The sequence below is a fragment of the Dunckerocampus dactyliophorus genome, chromosome 6, assembly GCF_027744805.1.
Source record: "Dunckerocampus dactyliophorus isolate RoL2022-P2 chromosome 6, RoL_Ddac_1.1, whole genome shotgun sequence".
NCBI classification, from domain to species: Eukaryota; Metazoa; Chordata; class Actinopteri; order Syngnathiformes; family Syngnathidae; genus Dunckerocampus; species Dunckerocampus dactyliophorus.
The window spans coordinates 17,597,641-17,619,543 of NC_072824.1; the positions used below are offsets into that span (position 1 = coordinate 17,597,641).

The following is a 21,903-nucleotide window of genomic DNA, read 5'->3' on the forward strand; positions in this document are numbered from 1 at the left end:
CACCTGTGATATAGATGTACAATGTATATAAACACACATATTTATAAATACTAAATATATATACCTGTGTATATTCTCTGTTTATTGTAGGAGGTAGATCTTTTGGACATGGTCATATTAAAAGTAGCCCACAGGCTGAAAATGTCTAAGCACCCCTGTGCTATATAGATACACGTATAGCCCATTATTTACATATTGACCACAATTAGTTTGAAATAAAACATCAAATCAAATCTCAAATATCAATATCGATATCAATATCATAAAAACGTTTCACTATGTTTTATTTTGAAGAACGTGCACCGGAATCTTCTGTCTGCCCTGTTGGCACTTGATAAGGAGAGGAAGAAAAGACAACAAGAAAGATGTAAAGTTAATTAATACATTCCATGTTCAAGCCTATGAAAAGACCCTAATGTTGACAATGTTGTTATTACCAACAGTAAATTTAAATATAAAAAAGAAAATGCTGCCACAGTGACACAGCAGTGGCATGACATAGCCGCGAGAGCCAGCATCCCATGCAGCACACCACCACAGCTTAAAAAAAAATCCTAGGGGAAACCCTGGCAATGATACTCCAATGTTGATGATGACAGCGTGGCATACACTGAAGAACGAAATTTCTTAAATCACATTTGCAACGCCACACCACACTTGGGCCAGTGCAGTACACACTGCTCACAAGACGTTACAAAGCAATGCAGCATGTCTGCTCCTGTTAACTACCCTTGGGTCACGCCACAGACCGAGTATGCTCTCTTGGGCCGCACAGACTGCATTAATTGCTCCATTGACTTAGTTAACTGCCCGTCTGCTGCTGATGTGGGGCACACAAGTAAGAGAGAGAATACATCTGATTGGCATGTATTGTTTGTGAATGCAACCCTTCTTGCTTTTCTCTTTTTGAAATCACCTCTCCCCATTCCTCTCTCCATTTGCCTAATGAAATTGAGAATATTTCATAAATACGCTTCCCCCAGGGTTTTCTCCATGTATTGAAACAAACATGTACAGAGATGAGGGTAAGCATAAGTCAAATGTGTAGTTGTACTCAAAAGACACTCAAAAAGCCTGACTAGAAATGTGTATTTATGAATCCAATACACATTTTAGTATACGGTGTACAGAAAAATATACAATATAACAACTTATAACTTAACAAAATTGTATCCTCTGTTTATTTACAAAACTATTAGAACTGTAATGCAGGGCCATACAATGTGTTCTGCTGTTTTACTGTATGTATACTGTGCAAGTCCATTTCTCAATTTTCGAAACTGCTTGTCCTCGTTAGGATCACATGTGTGAACGAGCCTATTCCAGATGACTTTGGGTTAATCACAGTACTGCACAGGTATCGGTATTATATTGCATAACTTATGTCATAGTGATGACTGTACCTTTGCCTTGCATAATGCTGTTCTGCAGGATCTGCTCCACCCTGATTGCCATGTTGGACACATTCTGAGCAATAGCCTGGATCATCTCCATGAGGCCAGCTGGTTGAAACCTGAAGACACACAGCAAAAAAGTACAAATTTAACTTCTCAGACTCAAGTGTGCAAGGCATATATTGGTCTTAAACCTGGATTGTGTCATGAGTGAACAATGGTAAAGCATCTTATTCGCTTTGGTTAACTAGTTGTCCTGGAATGTAACCTCAGCAAAAAGTGGGGATCTATTTTATACTGATGATTAGAAAGAAGAGAATATCTACCAGGCCCCTTGCAATGTTCCCTCTAAGCTGTGCATGTGAGCACTCGCATGGTCAGCTCACAGCAAATCCATGTAGTACACAAAATAAAATCCAACCTGAACTGTAAATAAAATGAACACATAATTTATTCTGTATCATTTTGCAATGCAACTCAGTGAGTGACTGGCAACAACAAGCGGTAACAACATCCAAGACCATCAAGTTTCACGTTTCTTAGCCATATCAACAGTATAGGTATACAGTTGCTAGGAATGTATTTGGTGTGCTCACAATTTGACAATACAATCACGACAATACAACTCAGGAAACAAAACTAAGGAGGGGTCAGAAATAGCACATAGAAGACAGGAATGACAGTGTAGGAACATTGAAAGAGTGCATTGGTAAAAGTGCATGGTTGTACAGGGCTGCCGGAGTAACAGCGTGCAAAATAAGCAGAAGAGGTCGTAGGTCGAATGACAAATACTGTCCAGCCAATGATAAGCTCTTGTTCACACTTATGCAGCCAATCCATTCATGAACAGTGTGTTACATAGTACATGTAGTACATGCTGCTGTTTTGCAGGTTAGTGTATAGCTAATGGTGAAACGGAGTTCATCTATCCATCCTCTGCCGCTTGTCCAAGGTCGGGTTGCGGAGGCAGCAGCCTAAGCAGGGAAGCCCAGACTTCCCCCTCCCCGACCACTTCGTCCAGCTCCTTCCAGCAGAGCCCGAGGTGCTCCCAGGCCAGTAGAGAAAGACATAGTCTCTCCAACGTGTGCTGGGTCTTCCCCGAGGCATCCTACCGGTCGGACGTGCCCTGAACCCCTCCCCGGGGAAGTGTCCGAGAAGCATCCTGACCAGATAGACAAGCCTCCTCATCTGGCTCCTCTCGATGCGGAGGAGCAGTGGTTCTACTCTGACTTTCTCCCGGATGACAGTGCTTCCCACCTTATCTTTAAGGGAGCCACCCAACTGACAAAATTCATTTCGGCCACTAGTACCCGCGATCTTGCTTTTTTAGTCACTACCCAAAGCTCATGACCATAGGTGAGGGTAGGACCATAGATCGACTGGTAAATTGAGAGCTTTGCCATTCGGCTCAGCTCCTTCTGACATCACTGACATCACCACATCACTGCAGACGCCCCACCAATTCACCTGTCTATCTCGCGTTCCATCCTTCCCTCACTCATGAACAAGACCCCGATGTACTTTAAACTCCTCCATTTGGGGCAGGATCTCATCCCCGGGCTGGAGATGGCACTCCACCCTTTTCCGAGCGAGAACCATGGACTCGAACTTGGAGGTGCTAATTATCATCACGGGCGCTTCACACAAGAGAGCTAAATACTGGTTGCGAACCATGTATCATGACGAAAGGATTGGGCAGTGCCACATCCACTCACCAAGCCAAAGCAAAAAAAAAAAAAAAGCGGTTATTTTGAGGTGAACTGGCTGTCGTATGTGCGAACAGAAGAACAAAAGGTGAAACTGGGTACAATTTTTCTTTTTTGAATGAGAATGGCCGAGTTTTCGCAGTGAACAGTGTGTATTGAAGTTGTGGCATAACCTGCATGTTTTACTGCTGTGCTTTTATTTTGATGGCTGGACATACCGGATACAAGAAGTGTTACGCCTAGTTTGTGTTGCGCAATAGAAGGTCAGGTGAGATTTTTTTAATTTTTTATTTTCATTTTTTATTTTGACAAAAGTAAACATATACAACAAATATGGCATTGATTTCAAGAAAATTTCCAGGATGGAATCCAAAACAGGCTGCTGCAAAACAATGTGAACGTCAATTCAAGAAATTAATTTGATAAATTAATTACATAAATTACATAATTTGCTAAATAAATGGTAAACATGAAAATAAATGGAAAATGAAATTATAAACTAGGAGTTTTCTACAAGATTCTGATCTTTTATTGTATGTGGTAGCCCCAGACTTGTATTCCTGACGTTGAGAATAAAGCTACATTGTGAAATATACCTTGCCGTCTGAACCCACACATACTGTGTACCAGTTGTTCCCACATTTTTTACAGTTGCGTACCCCTTCCGACATTTGACCTGAAGCAATGTACCCCCTACTTCTGGACGCTCAAAAAGCATAAACCGTTTTATCTTCAATCACTCGAATTATTGAACACGAGTACTTGGTTAATTAATGTTAGGTCAAAAATTAGTATTTTGCTACATTTTGGTAGTTTCTCATGAGCACTGATAAATAGGTAAGTAATCATCCAACATATATTTTATTCCAGCCTGATGCTGGCATCCTTCCGTTTGAATGGTCTGAATTTGAGCTTCACGTTGTTTGTCCAATCACGATGGCTATGGTTTAAGTCTGCATATTCATTTAATACCAAACTGTAGGGGAAAATTGAACAAAGTACAAAAAATACACATAACCAGTGATAGACTTATTTTTCTGGGAATCCCCACTAACAGTGACACCTTTTCACCGCTGCTAAAAGAAATCTTCAAGATGAAACACTCTTAATGCACAAAATAATCATTAAACTTTAAACGTACTTATTTGTTCATATGATTCACACAGAGCAATGAACAACTTCATACTCTGTCTAGGGCTGCAACTAGTGATTATTTTCATAACTGATTAATTGGTCAACTATTTTTTCGATGAATGGCTGGGAGTAATGATTGATCTTTCAATGCACACAGAATATTGTCTTCTATGGCTATAGAAAAGTGGAACCTACCAAAAAAAAAAAGATTAGATTCCCGTCTTTAATCAGAAAAAAAGTTTTTCCGTTCTTTATCAGCAGTTGGACATACAGTAGGTAAGTTTCAGGAAAGTATTAGTTCCTGGCTAAAAAAGAAAAACAGCTTTTTGTGGAAAAAATAAATTTGAAGCACTATGACACAAATATTTTTGCTTTTGTGACAGCTGAAATATCTAAACAACTATACCAACATAAAAAAAAAAACACAAAAAAGGGGTTTTACATCAAAATTACTATTTTTTACCAATAAAACATCGTGAGCTATTTACAATTTTCACATTTGGAACTGAACTGTGTGCACGCGTGCATATGCGTGTGTGTGAATGCTTTAAAATTTCCCTAAAAAAAATGTAAAAAAAAATAAAAATACAATTTCCCTACAATGCGTAAACTTCTGCACGCTACACTCCTCCACACTCTCTCACTTCCTCCTCGCTGTCATGTGTGATTCTTCCATTGAAATGACCCTGCCGAGCTGTTATCAAATGCAGCTCGGCCACCTTGTGGCCGTTTTTATGGCTTAAAAGTGCTCTGAAATGTCAATGCATTAGTGCAGAGTACATCACCTCTTTTTGCCTCTCGCACAAAAAAACGTAAAGGACATATAAAGACGTTTTTGGGATTGGCCGTTCGGGATTATAGTAATGTATAAATACGTCTTTGGTATTGAATGAGTTAATTGTGTCAGGTGTTGTGTGCATAAAGTTACTCTTATTAGTTTCCTTTTCCACAAATGATGGGGGTTTCTTGTGCTTTGAACTAACACACACCATTAACTCGCCATAAAATAATTAGAATACACCTAATATTTCGATGGTGTTAATTGTCATCATTACGTTAAACATATATTTATCTGGAATTACAGCAATTGTTTTTCGACACAACTTCATCCAGTTTTGAGTCTTTGCGTCCATCTTTACATTAAACAGATTTTGCTAAGCTTATATTTATCTAAAACGTGGTATCAATTAGGAAAAATGTAGAAACATGCTCACTAAAAATGGAAATGTGTGCTTTGATATTGGCCCACTTTTTAAAAGTTTTCCTCGGTTCACCTTGCTCCATTCACAGCAATGACAACGGACATGCCGTCACTCAATCTTTGTTTTATTTGTTATGCCACCTCCGTTTCCGTGAAAGTCTGCTTCATCCTTGTCTTCTTCCCAACAGCCGTGACAATGCAGTCAAGGCTCTTTAAATGTGGACGCCACATTCATGACTAACTTTGCATTGACCTTCTATGGTGAAGTGGATGCGTAGAAAGGGCGTAACGGAGGGCGTAGTTGCGTAGGCACACTTTTCTTCAAGGTGGAATCTATAAACCACAAATTCAGTGAATGTGTGCGTACGCCACTTTTTATAGGTCTGAATATTTTTGTCCGTACTCATATTTTGGGTTTCTGGAGTACGGAGACTTTTAGTCAGATTTCTGTGCACATTTTTATAAATGAGGCCCCACGCCGTTTGTGTGTATGCTCAGACACTTGGAAGAAATGAGGGGTAGCATTGCCCCCCAGTCTGGTAAGTATTGAAGCTTCAAAATACGAAGACATCATGCACTGACAGAAATCTAGCAATGACCACCGTAGTCAAAAAGGATGTGAGGTTTGCAGGTACATTTATATGCTGCCTAATGTGCAGGATCTGCAAAGCTGATTCCAAACTTTGCTTGCAGGATGACAAAAATGGTGCACTGCCTACCAGGATTTTTCATCCTCAGAACCCAGTTGTAATTTGATGTTAATGCAGAGCAGATTTGTATGTGGTACAATAATTCCACTTTAGTTTTTTGTTGTTGTTGTTTAGTTTTTTGTGCCCTTTTGCTCATGTCTTGTAGCAGCTTTTACTATGTTTTATCTCAATCCCCTCTCGTGCTTCTGCATCTCTGCTCCCCCCTCCATTTTAACATCTGAACAGATGTGAAAGCGTTAGAGAGTGATGCAAATTGGTAGACACTTGGTTGGAGCGTGAAATAGAAAAGGACCTGCGCTCCCCACTTCCTCTGCCGGATGACAGGACTTCTCATTCACAAGATACGATGTGCTGAATAAGTTGTCGGCGTGTAGATTGTAGTTGTGTCTCCCCCCTCCTCCCCCCAACGTATCTGCATGGTTGCACATCACACAAAGTGAAGCTTGCATCATGGCTCAAGCTCATTTATGCTGCATTGCCCGTTACCTCCATTTTAATGACTTTATTTTAGTGGCCACTTCAGTGCTAGCATTTCTGTGTATTGTCAAATCAGCAGAAGGCTTTAATCCTGATTAATTTCAAGTTCCCAAATGCAGCATGGTAACAAATCACTCGATGCGATCAATTGTGTATGCATGTGTGGGCATGCAATGATGTGCAAGGCTGCTTGGACTACATGCCAAAAGCAAATGCATGAAAACGAACAACAACAAAAATGAGGGGTGTAACATTTGCTGCACAGGAATTTGGTCCAAATGCAGATTTTTTAACAGCAGTTTTTAATTATGTTCACCAAGCTGGCTGTGATTGTTTGACAAGTGCTTTAGTGAGCCAACATCATATTAGTAAAACAAATGATATGGTCTGTTAATAAACTGGCTTGATTCACTAGAAAATTGAATTACAGCATTAATATTACTATACAGCAGCTCCTTGTAGGCAGAGATCACTGAAAGATTGAACCTCAACACACACCTCGGTGCATCCAAACCTTCTCTAAAACGTCCTACACAGGGAGGGAAATGTAGCAATGATACATAAAAGGGACAATGCGAGATAAGCCAATTAAAGCGTGCAACGATAAGGGCACTGAACAACGAGGCCTAGGAGGCAATAAAAATATGAGACAGAGAAAAAGATATGGGGTATGCTGGTGAGATAAATTGCATAAAAACATGCACAAAATGGGAGTAGAGAGCTCAAGCGTCAGAAAGCAGCACCAAAGGGCAGTAAAACAAAATGGTCTTCCTTTTCATTTAGGAGATAACGCAGGCTAAATGAAACAATAAATTTTGATCATCAAAGAATACAAGAAGACTTTTGGGTTGATATCCCACTGCTACATGACACGCATAGTGAGCCTTACACATTTTAATGAGTGTGAATCACTGGGTTTTTATTTTATTTCTTTCAACAAAATGTGCAAAACAACAACAGATCAAGAAAAGCCTAAACAAGCTAGAATGTGTAATGCAGAAGAAGATCAGTGACAGAAATGGGGAAGAAATCAATGACCAAAAAGGGTTCTCTCTGGAGATGGGAAATGAAAATGTCTTCTCATATTCTACTTAAGTGAGGCTATGCCCTCCCTCTCATCTAATGAGCTCATCCTCTTAAGCCAGGAGGACAGTCTGGGCAGTACTGCATCACTGGACGCTCTCCAGCACAAGAGGTGTATGTGATGTGACGTGGTGTCATTCTGGCTTTCTGACCTTTAATCATTTTCACACCAATACAGCAAAACAGTCACTTTATCATTTGTGATGATCAAAGAAGCATGTTTCCACAGCAGACCACAAAAACAACAAGCACTGCTGATATTAACCTTTTTCATATAAATCTACAGTACACAAGGAGACACCTTTGTTGTTCTGCTTAAAGTAGTTAACTTCAGCTAACCATAAGCGCTCAGTACAGCGAGCGAAGGGCCAACCGGGTGTGTGTTTTGCTTTATATTTGTCTTAGAGAAGCACGAGAAAAAGAGAAATACATACTGAAAGAGCTTTTTGAACCTTTTTTTTTGGTTTGTTTTTTTGTTGTTTTTTTGTTGTTTTTTTTTAGGCATAAGCATCAAGCGCCAGCCAAGAGATGAACAATTCTGCAAGCTCATTTGGCCTCTGGCCAGCCAATGTGCAAGCCATAGACTCATAGCGCACAAGGAAGGTCTCCATGTCCTCCCCCTGTTGAAAAGCAAGCATCTTTGGGCAGGCTTCGTAGCGGCCAAAGTGAGTAGGCATATGGATCAATACATGAGCAGAGCACATTCGGGTATCTGGCAATAACACTAGGGCAGCCAAACACCAGCTATTGGTTGATAGGGCAATCACCCAAGACTGTAAAACCAGAAGCACCAACCTGTGCCTTCCTGGATTGACTACAAGAAAGCCTATGACTCAATGCCACACACGGCTACTGGAGTGCGTGGAGCAGTATCACATCAACAGGATGCTAAGAACCTTCATGAACTCAATGACTCTGTAAAAGATAAGTCTGGAAGTCAACTCAAAGCCAGCTGCACAGGTGAGCATCAAATGTGGTATATTCCACAGAGATGTCCCCACTGCTGTTCTGCATAGGCCTAAACCCCCTTCTGTCAGATCATAACCGGTTCTGAAGTGGAAATACGATCAGTCACCACCTCTACAGGGATGACATCAAGCTGTATGTGAAGAACGAGCGTGACATCGACTCCCTGATTCACCTCAAAAGGGTATACAGCAATGACATCGGAATGTCATTCAGATTAGATATATGTGGGAGAATGATATCTAGATGAGGAACGATAATCACTACTAAAGGGGTTGAACTACCTGAAGGCAACATAGCAGATGTACTGCTGCAACTACCTGGGGATTCCACAGGCAACTGGAAACCATGAGGAGGCCGCTCGGAAGGTAGCTACTGCCAAATGCAAACTGCCCGTCATCTTGCACATAACACCAATTAGCAGAATGAGTCAAAATATATATAAACATGAGGAAAGTTGCAGCAATCCAGTGCTGTATCATGAAGTGATTGCGCACTAAGGCTATGTTCACACTGCAGGTCAATTCCGATTTTTTTGCTCATATGTGATCTGTATCTGATTTTTTCATGTCAGTGTGAACAGCGCAATTCAGATTTTTTCAAATGTGCCTCAGGCCTCATTCGTATGTGAATATAAATCCGATATGTATGCGATGCGACTGCAGTATGAACGGTCAGGTCGCACATATCCGACCGATACGTCATCGAAAGATGTTTAATGCCGTGCTTACAGAGACTTTGATAAAAAGGTACCGATGTAGGCTAAAGCTCTTCTTGTCATCCGAAAATTATTTGTATTTACTTATTGTCAGTAAAGCGGCTCACAGTTCCTGTAAGACACACGCTCCTCGGAACAGACATTGCAACGAGTTCTACACAAACTGCCATAGCCAAAATTCTTGCCCTATTTTGTCTTAATCTGCTGTGCAGGATCATTTGGTTACGAAAATATTGACTCCCATTGCACACAATTCTTGAGATTGCCACAAACGCGCCAAGGAGCGCACACACTGTCTACGCTTTTGTAAGCACATTGAGATGCGTGTGACCTTGTGCTTTTGCGCATTTACGTGACTTCCCGGATGATTTGCGTTGACATTGACAAGTTGCATTTTTTTGGTAATGTGAACGACCACATAAAAAATCGGATTTTAACTAAAAATCCAAATTGGGCATCATACTCTGCAGTGTGAACGTAGCCTATAACGTGGCATAAACTGTTCAAACTTCGTGGAAGGATTTTGTGCAGAAGTATTTCACTGTACGCAGAAGAGCTGAATTATGCAAAATATGTTTGTGCCAAAACATGGCCTTGTTAGTGACTCACCTAACTTAAGCAAAAAAGCCCAGGTGAAGCCCAGCCAAAAAGAACAAAGGGCCAAAGGGGAAAATATTGTCCTAATCTCCAAAATACTGCAGGTCAACTTCACATCATTGTGACTCCTTTTATCCCCTCAATCTTTCGTCTTTGTTGTCCCTCTATCTGCTTCTTTTCCTTGTTATATTTTCTACCCTAATGAATGGCTGCCCTATGGCAAAATTGCAGGCGCAGGCCTCAGACATCCAGTCCAATTTCCCACTACACGGCAGTGTGTCAGCACTGATGAAGCTCACACAAAGATGAGACTCCCTCCGAGTGAGAGAACATCTTTCTGCAATTGTGTCCCTGAGTTCCCTGGATTTGGACTTTTTTTTTTTTTTTTTTTTTTTTTTTTTACTACACAGTAAATGTATTTATAGTAGACAAAAGTACGGAAAAGTACAGTTGGAGATGTCTACTCAGAAGTTGAGGGAAGGTCAAATTAACTTCACCTGTAAATGTAAAATAATGTATTAGAAATAACTTTCCCAAATGATGACACCAGTGGACAATATAACATGATTAGGGTTGGGCATCAAGCATGGATGGGAACCGGTACTAATATTCAGATTCTCCCAGAATCGTTCATTTTTTTACAATTTCTATGCCTATGGTCGGTGCCGACCGGCAAAAACAATGGCATAACACCAACAAATAAGTAGCCGGTGAACACCAAGGAAGAAGAAGAAGAATGCCCTGTCTTTGACATGTCGGAATTCTTCCAACTAGTCAGGTAAGTATATTGAAGCAGCAAACAAATTATACTTCATACTGCAAATACGGTGGCCAATTCAAATATCCAGCTAACGTAAGTCTGTGAACTTTTTCATAAAACAAACAACCTGACGTTAATGCGAGCTTTAGCCAGGAAGTTGACCAGACTCTGTGTTAAGCGTTAATCCATTCACCGTGGTTGCTCACCGTGGTTAGTTTGGATATTAGATATGAGTCTCGGTCACTGTTAATTTCACGTTGGCAGTTAGATATTCGGCTCAGTAGCAACAGCGGTAGTTTCCCCTCACTGCGCCCGGACTGCTCGGTAATGGTTCGGGGAGCTCGCACGGGAAGTGTCGCTCTAATCGCTGGTTACTTTTTGCCTTGAAAAGAGTTTGTTTAAAAAAAAAGGAACATCTTCTGAATCAAACCAACTTTCTGCACGCAGGTTCGTAGGAACTCAGTAACATGGTTAAGTTACACTTTGTCTGTTCTGTATCTTTAGGCACTCTCCAACATAAACAACAGGACATGTGTAATTGTTTTTTCATAAGGTTTTCAAAAATAAAAATAATTTGTAAATGTGTACTATGTAAAGGGACGTCAAAATATTTATGTTCAAATTCAATGGTTTGATAATTGTACAATGGTTATAAATAGCCCTTTGAGAAATTCATAGTAAAGTAATTCATAAAAAGTTCATATAATTAAAAAAAATCATGGAGACATTCAGACATTTAATCCAAGAACTTTGGTTAGCACATTTAAACCATGCAAACTTTTATGGCCCTACCTCTGAAAAGAATCTGAATCGAGAATCGTTAGGAACAAGAATCGAAACGAGGAATCCGAATCGCTCAGCTTCAAATTATGGCCAACCCTAAACATGATTCATCTGAGGAATGTGTTTACGGATGCATTTCTGGAAGACAATGCCAAGAACCACAAACTGCTTTGAACAGGAAAAAGTGAACAAAATGTCTTGTGGTTTTTGTACCTCAGTTAACCAAAATTAAAACTTGTTTAAACGTGTGTGTGTGTGTGGCCCACGATTAATTCTGTAAGCTTTACACTCAATCAGGTTGCTGTCAGCACCGTGGTCTCATGGCCAGACTGAATTTATTAACTTGGAATATCTGAGTTTTGTCACAAAATACATAATGAAAACTGCCCAATTATATCCCAACTGCAAACTGCACCAAAACACATACCGAGTTTTTATATATCTGGTCTGGACCAGAGTCCTCAAGAGCAAGTGTGAACTTGTTAGCTGGGAGGAATTGGATGGATAGTCACATACATGATGCATTGAGACAAAATCTTACCAGTGCGTGCATTTCTGTCTATAATGTTTAAGTTGGAAGAACATCATTGCTTAGATGACAAGTAAGAATGTTACTCAAAACATTGCGTTTAGTGAAGGTTTTTACAATGTTGACATAGTTTTTATACTGTTCCCAATGGGAAGTCTTCGGGTGACATGTTCTCCGGAATGAGCTGTAAGGAAGTTAAAAGGTGCTGTCTGCCTTGGTTAGGTACTGCATGGAAGACATGAGCTTTCTAATGTGCTCTAAGCATTATAAACCCGCCCTCTTCCTGCTCTGCCATTGCAAGCCACACCCCACGTAACACACATGCTCACGCATTAGATATCTGTAATAATATATGTTTTTAGTTAGTTTAGCTAATAACGTTAGCTATCATTGAATGTACAGCCTATCATAACCAAATAATTACTCCAAATTGTTGGCCACTTCTTTGAGACTGATTTTGTACGTAAAAAAAAAAAAAAATCATTTAGAGCCGAAGAGGAACAGCACCATTAAGAGTTTCCACTGTAAAACATAACACCAACAATAATTAACAACACTAACATACACTAACAATAACAACAATCATGCAAATTTATTTATCCCAGCTGAAACTAGGCATCCGGACATGCACTATATGAGCCCCATTTAAAACAGGATTGACACACACAATATTGATCTAGTATCTTTGACCCCAATTACATGTCAACAATAACCTTTTTTCTCCACCCAAACTACCGTGCACAAGGCAATAACTGCATATTGATTCCTTCAACAGAACCTTGTGCACCCTTGACAATAAGAGTTACACTTTTTCCACAGTCATGGTCTAAGTGTAACTCTGCCTACTTGGCATTAAATAGTCCATTACTAGACATTGATTGAAGTTAACACCAACGGCAGACTGTATTAATTGCTCCATCCTTCCGCTGTAGTGCCTCTGCGCTGAAGCTGAATGCTTATCCAGGATCACTTAACAAGGATTGGGGATATGTGAGAGAGACTACCACATCGCCACTCATATGGGTTTAGGCTATTTCAAATAGCCTAAACTGATGACTAGAGATGCTGGTGCATATGCAGAGGTGAAAAGTAAGCCAAAATAAAACAGGAAATAAAAGCTGGCTTGCACAGAGACATGCCGATTGTTAACAGAAAGACTAAAATGTGTGTGGGGCAGAGTAGAAAAATATAGCATTTTTCAATTTTGTCTTATTGGAATTGTTAGATGCAGTGTTTTATGTGCTTGAGTAAGTCATGAGACCGAAATTCAGAAGATCTAGGGTTCTGCTGCAATGACTGTGACCATTTACTTCATCATCAAAGCTCCTTTGAAAGCAAAAGCAAACCACATGATTGCCCCATTCACAATCATTCCTACTATTCCTACATGGGCAAAAGGCAGCCTACTTGTTGATTGCTGAGCTGAGTTCATCCAGGCGTCGCGTGTCGGCAGTGGTGGTGGTGTTGAGCTTGGCGAGACTGTCCATTCTCCTGAGAATCACCTCCAGCATGTCACTGATCTTCCTCAGCACGCCACGTGACTCCACACCTCCAAGCACTGAACAGAGAGAGACAGATGCATTAAAAACCAGGCAGAGGAAGACAACATGTCTCGGTTGCACATTACCAGACTGGCAGCTCGCTATTGCTGATCACAGTACGTACCAATATTTTGGACATCACTACAATACAGACTAAACTAAAAACTTTTTTTTCCCTAAAATTCTCATTTATTGCTGTTATTAAAGGATTTTCCAAGTGCAGCACGAAAATGAAATTGCCATCTATTGGCACATAATTTTCACATAAAAATAAAAATATTGATATAGCATACAGAAAAAGGAAAAGATGCTATAACCAGTCCAATGTAGATGTGTGTATTGTACTATAAGCTACAGTATATAGGTGACAAAACAAATTAGTGGAATATCTATCATTAGAAGGAGCAAAGAACAAGCTGCTGGCCAACGATGGCCCCTTGGCCACACTTTGGAAACCACTGGTTGACAGTGTTACATTGTAAGTAGGTGCAAGTGCAACAGTAAGAGTTTGAAAAGGTGATGATTATTTTATTTCTAGTAAAGTTACAGTTAATACTGTAGTTGCAGGGTTCAGTGCCGTTTTCATCTCGACTGAGCAATGGCAGCACGCTGCTTTCATCTTATGAACTCATCTTTCTCAGTTTGAGGTGAAGTGTTCATAAACCTCGACCACTGGGCCAGGAGGAGGGGGGTTCGGTGGGCAATCTCCTGGGTCTGAGTCACCTTCGTGCATCGCCAAAACAGATCGGCGTGACCACACGGCTGTACTTACGCCTATGCTCTCTGATATATACACTCTGTTGCCAAATGCCTTGCCTTAGTGTCCGCTTTTAGGCAGATTGTCCCTAACTTGAAATATGTAGTGTGGAATGCGGCCATGACTTCTCGCCAGCCTGTACAGGCAGGCACGTGCTGCTGTTTCGACATCAGTGACACAATAAGCAGGATAATGTTTTCAGGAGGAGATGCCACAGATGACAGAATGAGCATCTGCAAAAAGCAAACCAGTTGAGACTGAATGAATAGTGCCTCTTCTGGTTGCAGTCAAGGAGTGAACTCAATTCGCCTTAACTGTTTGAAGATGTGATTAACCTAACTGGTCATTGATTATTAATCAATGCAGTTGTCCGTTATCATGCCCTTTCAGGGGAATACAATATGTTATGTCTTGTCAATTCCTCTACCCACAGCACAAAGTAAATCTAAGTGTCCATTGTTCATGCCAGACATCCACACACTTCAGCCTGATATTTTGATATCAAAATACAGGCTGACCATAATATTCTTTGAAACCCCTTTACTTTAAAGAGGCTTCCACCAAGACTATGAGTTATGAAGTGCCAGGAATTCATTATGTGGAGGCTCCCGCTCTCTCAGTGCAACAGCAAATTATTTCTGTCACCTGGCATCAGAGAGAGTACTCTGTGGAGCATGAGGGGGGAACCTTGTATATGGTTGTGTCTGCGCTGGGATAAATGCTCTGGTTATTGGAGTTGAAAACTGGAGTCTCGTATGATTATACAGTGTTGCATAAAAAATAAAAAGGTACATGGGAGTGGATAAAAGCTTTTGAAAACCTCATTAGCACACACGCACATGTGCACACAAGGTCAGGGTGTCTCCAAATTCTGTCATAATGCCTCAGAACAAAAAGGTTGAGCATTTTTGCCATGCAGTGGAACTTTCAAGGTTAGTGGCGGTCACAGTGTACAGTATGTCTTGGATGTGAGTCAGTAATTAATACAGCTGACTTTGCCACATACAGTAAATGCTCCAATTACAGCTTCACCGTTTATCTATTTATAATAGGATGGGGCATTAATCGGAAGCAGGTGATTATTGGAGAGAGACTGTTGAAAAGTCACAAAAAAGGCACAGCACAGCAGCAACAGAGCCAATGTTGTAATGGACATTAACATTTACACCGCAGCAGCTGTTGAAAAAAACAAAAACAAGAAACAAAATACACTTAAAAAAAAATCTGTCAAATAATTACATTAAATTTGAATGCCTATCCATTTTGGAAATGGCCATTTTATAAATTAAAAAATCTATATGGTTACAAATCCCAGAGTTTCAGAGTTTTTGCAAGTTTATGTTGTTTGTTGAGAGTGGCGACCCGTCCCACTTTGACAGTCCTTGAACGCACCATTGTGCGTGTGCTAACATTCTCCCACGCTGCACAGACAGACAACTATACTGCTTTTTCCTGTTTTCTTTTACCTCATATTTGGTGACAAATACTGATAGTATGTGGGACTGCATAAAAGGTAAGTTTTGATTACTTTATCGAGTGCTAATGTGCATATTTGTTGGTGCACAACCTCAAGTTAATTCATGCAAGCACACTGCCTTTTACCACACAAACACACACCAAACAGCGATGTGATAATCTTCTCTGAAAAACAAACCTCATGCTCATACTGGTGCTTTTGTGCTTTTAGTTTGGTGTTGTTACTATCTTAGCTTTACACAATACATAATAAGATATCAGATTCCAATGCTTTTCATCCAGCCTCGTCAATGAAAACTCACACACGACATGCCACATTTTAGTCACATTTCAGTCACCACGTCACTCATGTTTTTGTCATGAAAAAAAGGTTCGTCAACAAAATAATTTTGTCATCATCGTTGACGAAAACGCTACTCTGTTACTGAAAGACAGCATTTCTCCAAATAAGAAATAACGTATTAACGTATATCAATATTTTTAAAATATCGATATTTACTTTCAGCACGATTTCAAAACCAACCATATCGTTGATATCAATGTTGACTGGATTTGTACTGTATCTCTCTCATCACTGCATCCAGGAGGAGGGGCGGAGCAAAAGCCCAGCAGCTTCAGTCAAAGCTACAGTGTCTGCAGTGGAAGAATTAGTCAAGGAATAACCGGTAGCTCAGTAATGTGGAGGTATGTCAAATTCAGAGCATAAAAAACAAAATAAAATTCCACCATCTTAAAACTTGGCACAAACTCCAATACGAAGAATGTGTGAAGCTGAGCTCTGTCTGCCGAGCTCCTGTTGCGTTCCTCGCGAAAAGAAAAGTGGTGTGCTATTATAAAGAGGTGTCCTATCACATTGCTCAGATATGGGCCCCATTGCAACAGAGGAAAAAACGGCGAGCTTCACAGTCACAATTATTTAGCACAACAAGTTCTACCACAAATGTACAAGGACGTTAGACGGCCAGTTGCTAAGCCTGATGCACTTGACAGGTTGGTGTTCTTGGCACACAATAAGGACATGCTTGTGTCTTCTAAAAATCTTTACATAAAAAAATATACTACTGTTCAATTGAAAGTATTTTTGAGTTGCTGAGATTTTTAAATTTTCTCTTAAACCGAGCACTCCTCTATATATTCTTTTTATGTGCATCTTGCATGAAGCTTTATTTTAGGTATTTATTTTAATAAAACAACTTGACACGCATATTTGGCTTTGATTTTGTGTAAACTCACTTTGCCTAAAAAATATCAGTATCAATATATCAATATTTGGTCCATATCGCTCAGCTCTACAGTCACATGTTAATCTACTGAGATATCGTGATACCCCTAATTGTTACACATAACAAATTTGTGCAACTTTGCTGGAAGTTTAGGTTGGTTTCCAAATTGTTCCACTTTTAGGGCGTTCAAATTTGATATAACCACCAATTTCATGCTTTAAACCAGAGGTATTAAGCCAGAGGTGCTCACACTTTTTCAGCTTACGAGCTACTTTAAAACTGACAAAGACCCAAAGATTTACTACTGTAAACACAGACTATATACTGTGTATATTTAGTATATTTATAAATATGATTTATTTATGTATATTGAAAATTTAAGTACTATTAAACATATAAAATATGTAAAATCTAACCAGAAAAATTTGAAACTACTATAGTAAATAGTATTTCACATTCACAGTGTCAAAGTTTACAGGTAATCAAAATAGTTTATATCGTTCAATAATTCACAATTCAATATGGCAATAAAGATAATTCCAAATAATTCCTCACTAGTTTACATAACCTGAGTATTATGTCATTCATTACACATACAGTTAAGGTTTTACATTCAGTTAGGATTTGCTATCAAACACTACAGATATACAAGAATAGGAAATTAGTATGCAAAAGACAATGCAGCCGAAGTCAAGGCAATACATTAAAAAGGTTGCAGCGAAGGGCATAATTTCCAATTAATCATGAAATAATAGTTTCACAAAAAAGGGGAATTTCAAATTGGCTTTGAAGTCTCACTTCATATCAATTAAACAGACGCATTTAATTATATTGGTACTGCAAGGTATTCGCTTTGCACAAAGAAAACATGTATCTGTACTATTAGGTAAGTCAAAGCACAGAACCAAAGCACAGAATCTGCTGGCATTCCCTTTTATACAGTGTTTGGCTTTACCAACTCACATGGGCTAAAATACATCTATATGCATGTACACACACACACACACACACACACACACACACACCTCTATGCAATGGCCTGTTTTAGCCAGCATATTGGATGGAATATTTTCCGTCTCGGCATATCGCATTGCTCCAGAGCACTGTAAAGTGTAGAGAGGACACTTTTAGTGTGGCAAAATGGACTCTAAGAATCCTCACAAAACATCTTTAAAATTACTGACTGGAAGATAAATCATTTCCAAGTCCATTTTTTTCTTTTTGTGAGCCTATGCCCGCTTGACCTTGTGGTAATGGAAAGGACAAAAAGGGACACATCAAAAATATACCCTCCAGCTAATCTGTTTATGTCACCAACTGGAGCAGCATTTGTCTGAGTCCATCAAAACACAGTAGCAAAGGCAGAAAATGCACGTGGGGGGTTTGCATGTGGAGGTCTGTGAATTGCACAGAATTGATTGTTGACTAATCACATCTCGCAACAATTGAGCCAAAATGGAGAGTACGACTTGACTGCTACCAGCAGAGGCATTGTTGATTCTGTCTTAACTGGCTGGTGCTCCTCAGAACATGATGTCAGCTAAGGCCTACAACACACGCGATCAAAGAGGTATTCTTCTAGCACTCCCAGGGTTAAAGCAACCTTACACATGGATGGAAAGTAAAGAGTAAATATAACGAGTAGGGTTGTAAACCTCTTCGCGATACACGATTCGATTCACATTTACTGTAGATGCATGGGTTACGATACGATTCAAAACCAATATATTTTAAAAAACAGAATGATTCAACGGTTAACGCTTGTTGATGTAGAAAATCTGAACAAAATAATGAAGCTAATTCTATAAAAGTGGCATTCTTACAGTATTTTCAAATGTGTAAAGGCACTGGCAAAAATCAAGTCAAACAACAGAGTCACATGTCAAATGTATTTAATTTTAGACAAGGACCAAAAAAAGACTTGCTGAATGAACATCTTTGTGTTTAATGGGATCTATAAAAAATACATCAATTAAAAAAAACATCATCACAACAGACACATCACAACATCATTCCGTAGTGCTCTATTTTCCTCCTAAAGAGCAGCACACAAGCAGCATTGTCATCTTGTAGTACCTTGATATCTCGTAGTGCCTTGGTATCCTTCCGTTCCTCCTACTCATTCAATCTCATTCAATCCCAGCCATTTTTCAGAAGACCACCCCTTCAGTGCCAGCCAATTTAGACTATTTTGACCAATCTCTCAAGGCACACAAAATAGTGTGCTCTCTGGCTATACAGTACAAACATGGAACCTACCAAAAGAAAGATTAGACTCCCTTCTTTTTCCGCTCTTTAGTAATCAGTAGTAGAACGTAGGTTTCAGGAAAATAACAGTTCCTGACTAGAAAAGGGAGAAAACCAGCTTTTTGTGAAAAGACACATTTCAAGCATAACTTTCCCTTTCCCACAAATATTTTTTGCTTTTGTGACAGCTCAAATATCTAAACAACAATACCAACATAAACAACACAAAAATGGGGTTGTTTTACAAATGTAACACCATGAACTGAGTGGCTGAGTGGTTAGCATGTTGGCCACACAGTCAGGAGTGTGGAGTTTGCATGCTCTTCCCCGTTTTCTCTGGGTACTCCAATTTCCTCCTACGTTGCAAAAACATGCATGTTAGGTTAATTGGAAACTCTAAATTGTCCATAGGTATGAATGATCGTTTGTCTATTTGTGCCCTGCGATTGGCTGCGACCAGCCCCGGGTGTACGCCACCTCTCGCCCAAAGTCCACTGGGATAGACTCCAGCATACCCTCGCAACCCTAATTAGAATAAGCGGCACAGAAAATGGATGGATGGATGGAACTGAACTGTGTGTGTGTGCATTTGGGTGTGCGTGCATGCACGTGTGTGTGTGTATGTGTGTGTGTGTGCATGCGTTAAAATTTCCCCACAATGCGTAACCTTCTGCACGCGACACTCCTCCACGCTCTCTAGCTTTCTCCTTCCTGTCATGTATGTTTTTTCCGTCCACATGATCTCTGCCAAGCTCTGATGAAATGCACTCATGCCACCTTGTGCCCGTTTCTATGGCTTAAAAATTTCTCTGCAGGTAAATCCATTAGTGTGGAGTTGCGTCATCACCTTTTTTCTTCTTGCGCAAAAAAACCCTAAAAATACGTATAAATACGACGTTGCGATCTGGCGTACGGGTTTAAAAAAACTACGTCTTTAGTATAGAATGAGTTAAGATTTATGACTTCATCATGGATCTCAGAGAAGCTCTTTTTCAAGCTGTTGTTCTGCAATAGTAGATTTCCAATCTGTGTTAGCAGGTCTTTTAGATGTAGCCTTATTCATGGTACAGATTCCTCCTGTAGCACTGTCATCTCCTCCCTCAAGGCTTGAAGTAAGTTCCGATGTTTGTCATCTCAAAGTAAATATTATGTTGAACCCAGATTTACATTCTGCAAGGTGCCCTCATGTCAAATCCACCTTTTCCGTCAGACAGAATGGTCCTCTTTCTGATTTTGTACCTGGATTTCCAGGATTGACCTCGAACCATGTATGTCCTTTCCAGTCAACAACAATAAAAAAAAAAAGTGGATGTGTGCTTCTATTAAAGAAAGATAAAAAAAAAAAAGAGGTCATGGAAAGTGCAAACCAAACTAAAGGATGACAGCGTGTTTTCAGTTCAGGAGGTGTTTATTTTAAGATATGCAAAGTGGAGCTGAGAATCACAGTCACGGTTACGACTTATCAAATGCTCCACGATGCCCTAAAAATAGCATTTTGAGGGATGACATTTAAAGTGCTAGAAACACATTTGCAAGAAGTGACGGATGTGTGTTATGGCACTTTGAAAATACTTCCGCCGTCTGCATGTCTTTAGAAAAAAAAAAAGTCAACTTGTCTTGAAGCGAACACTCCAACAGTATTTGTTTGGTATGTGAGGAAGCTCGGAGCATCATCCTGTGAGTGACTTCCACACACTGTGTGCCACAACAGGATGGTGTTTTGATTGGCTGGAGGGACGTTTGTATTTTCATGTTAAGAGAAATCCATTTATTAAATGATGAATACTGACAGGACCGTCTGCTTGACAGGAGTTGACGCCGCTAAATTAACTAGCAATGCTCATTTTCTCTTCCTGACTTCCAGCTGTGAAACCAAGAACGAAGCTGTAGTTCCTTGAAACATCCACGGGCCCACCTGCTTTTTGTCATTCCATTACTCACCGACAGCTCAACGATTAGTTCCGAGAAGTAGTCATCAATACCGCGTCCCACGTAAGGAAAGATGCATGCTGCTCGTATGTCTTTTGCCAGTGCTCCTCCACATGGAATGAAACGACACATTCCCAAGAAAAACTCATTCCTCCGCAGACAGACAGAGGCGTAATGGCCCAACTACTGCGCCAATCTCCTGAACAACTCATCTCATCTCACCACACCAACACACAATTACAACAAATTACATCCACTGTAATTATTAAAGCACAGGAGCGCTTTTGCTCATTAGCTAAAGAACAGCAGGAGTAGGTGAATATTTTCTTACTGTTATTTTTTGCAGCACAAATAGCTTTGGGCAAATGAAAATGTCACCATTAATGCCTGCACCCAACCCAGCTAATAGAAGATGTTGGTGTGTCAAAGTGCAAACATACTGAGAGGATCATTGATAAACTGGCTACCAACTGGTGATCAGGCTTCCTGCTACATGTAATTGATCGTGGCCACTACAAAATAAAAGCCGCCACGCCTTAAAAATACGTTTGTTTTAGTGTGTACAGCATTAGACAGTGATGCTATCACAGGGGTCTTCAACAGGTAGCACGTAAGCTAGCAGTAGCTCACCACCTGAGAGTAATTCACCAAAGTTCACCTCTCACCTCTTTT

At 40.0% G+C, this 21,903-nt stretch overlaps 1 protein-coding gene across 2 annotated transcripts in view; it reads right to left on the bottom strand.

Annotated features, from left to right (window-relative positions):
• Positions 1-21,903, bottom strand: part of LOC129182299 (alpha-1,6-mannosylglycoprotein 6-beta-N-acetylglucosaminyltransferase B-like) — a 100,358-nt gene that overhangs the window by 49,872 nt on the left and 28,583 nt on the right. For both annotated transcript variants that reach the window (XM_054778241.1, XM_054778240.1), the window contains 2 exons: positions 13,466-13,616; positions 1,404-1,513 (listed from right to left, as the gene is read on the bottom strand). In XM_054778241.1, coding sequence (XP_054634216.1) covers positions 1,404-1,513; positions 13,466-13,569 — 214 coding nt within the window. In that variant the 5' untranslated portion in view covers positions 13,570-13,616. The remainder of the gene's footprint in view (positions 1-1,403; positions 1,514-13,465; positions 13,617-21,903) is intronic.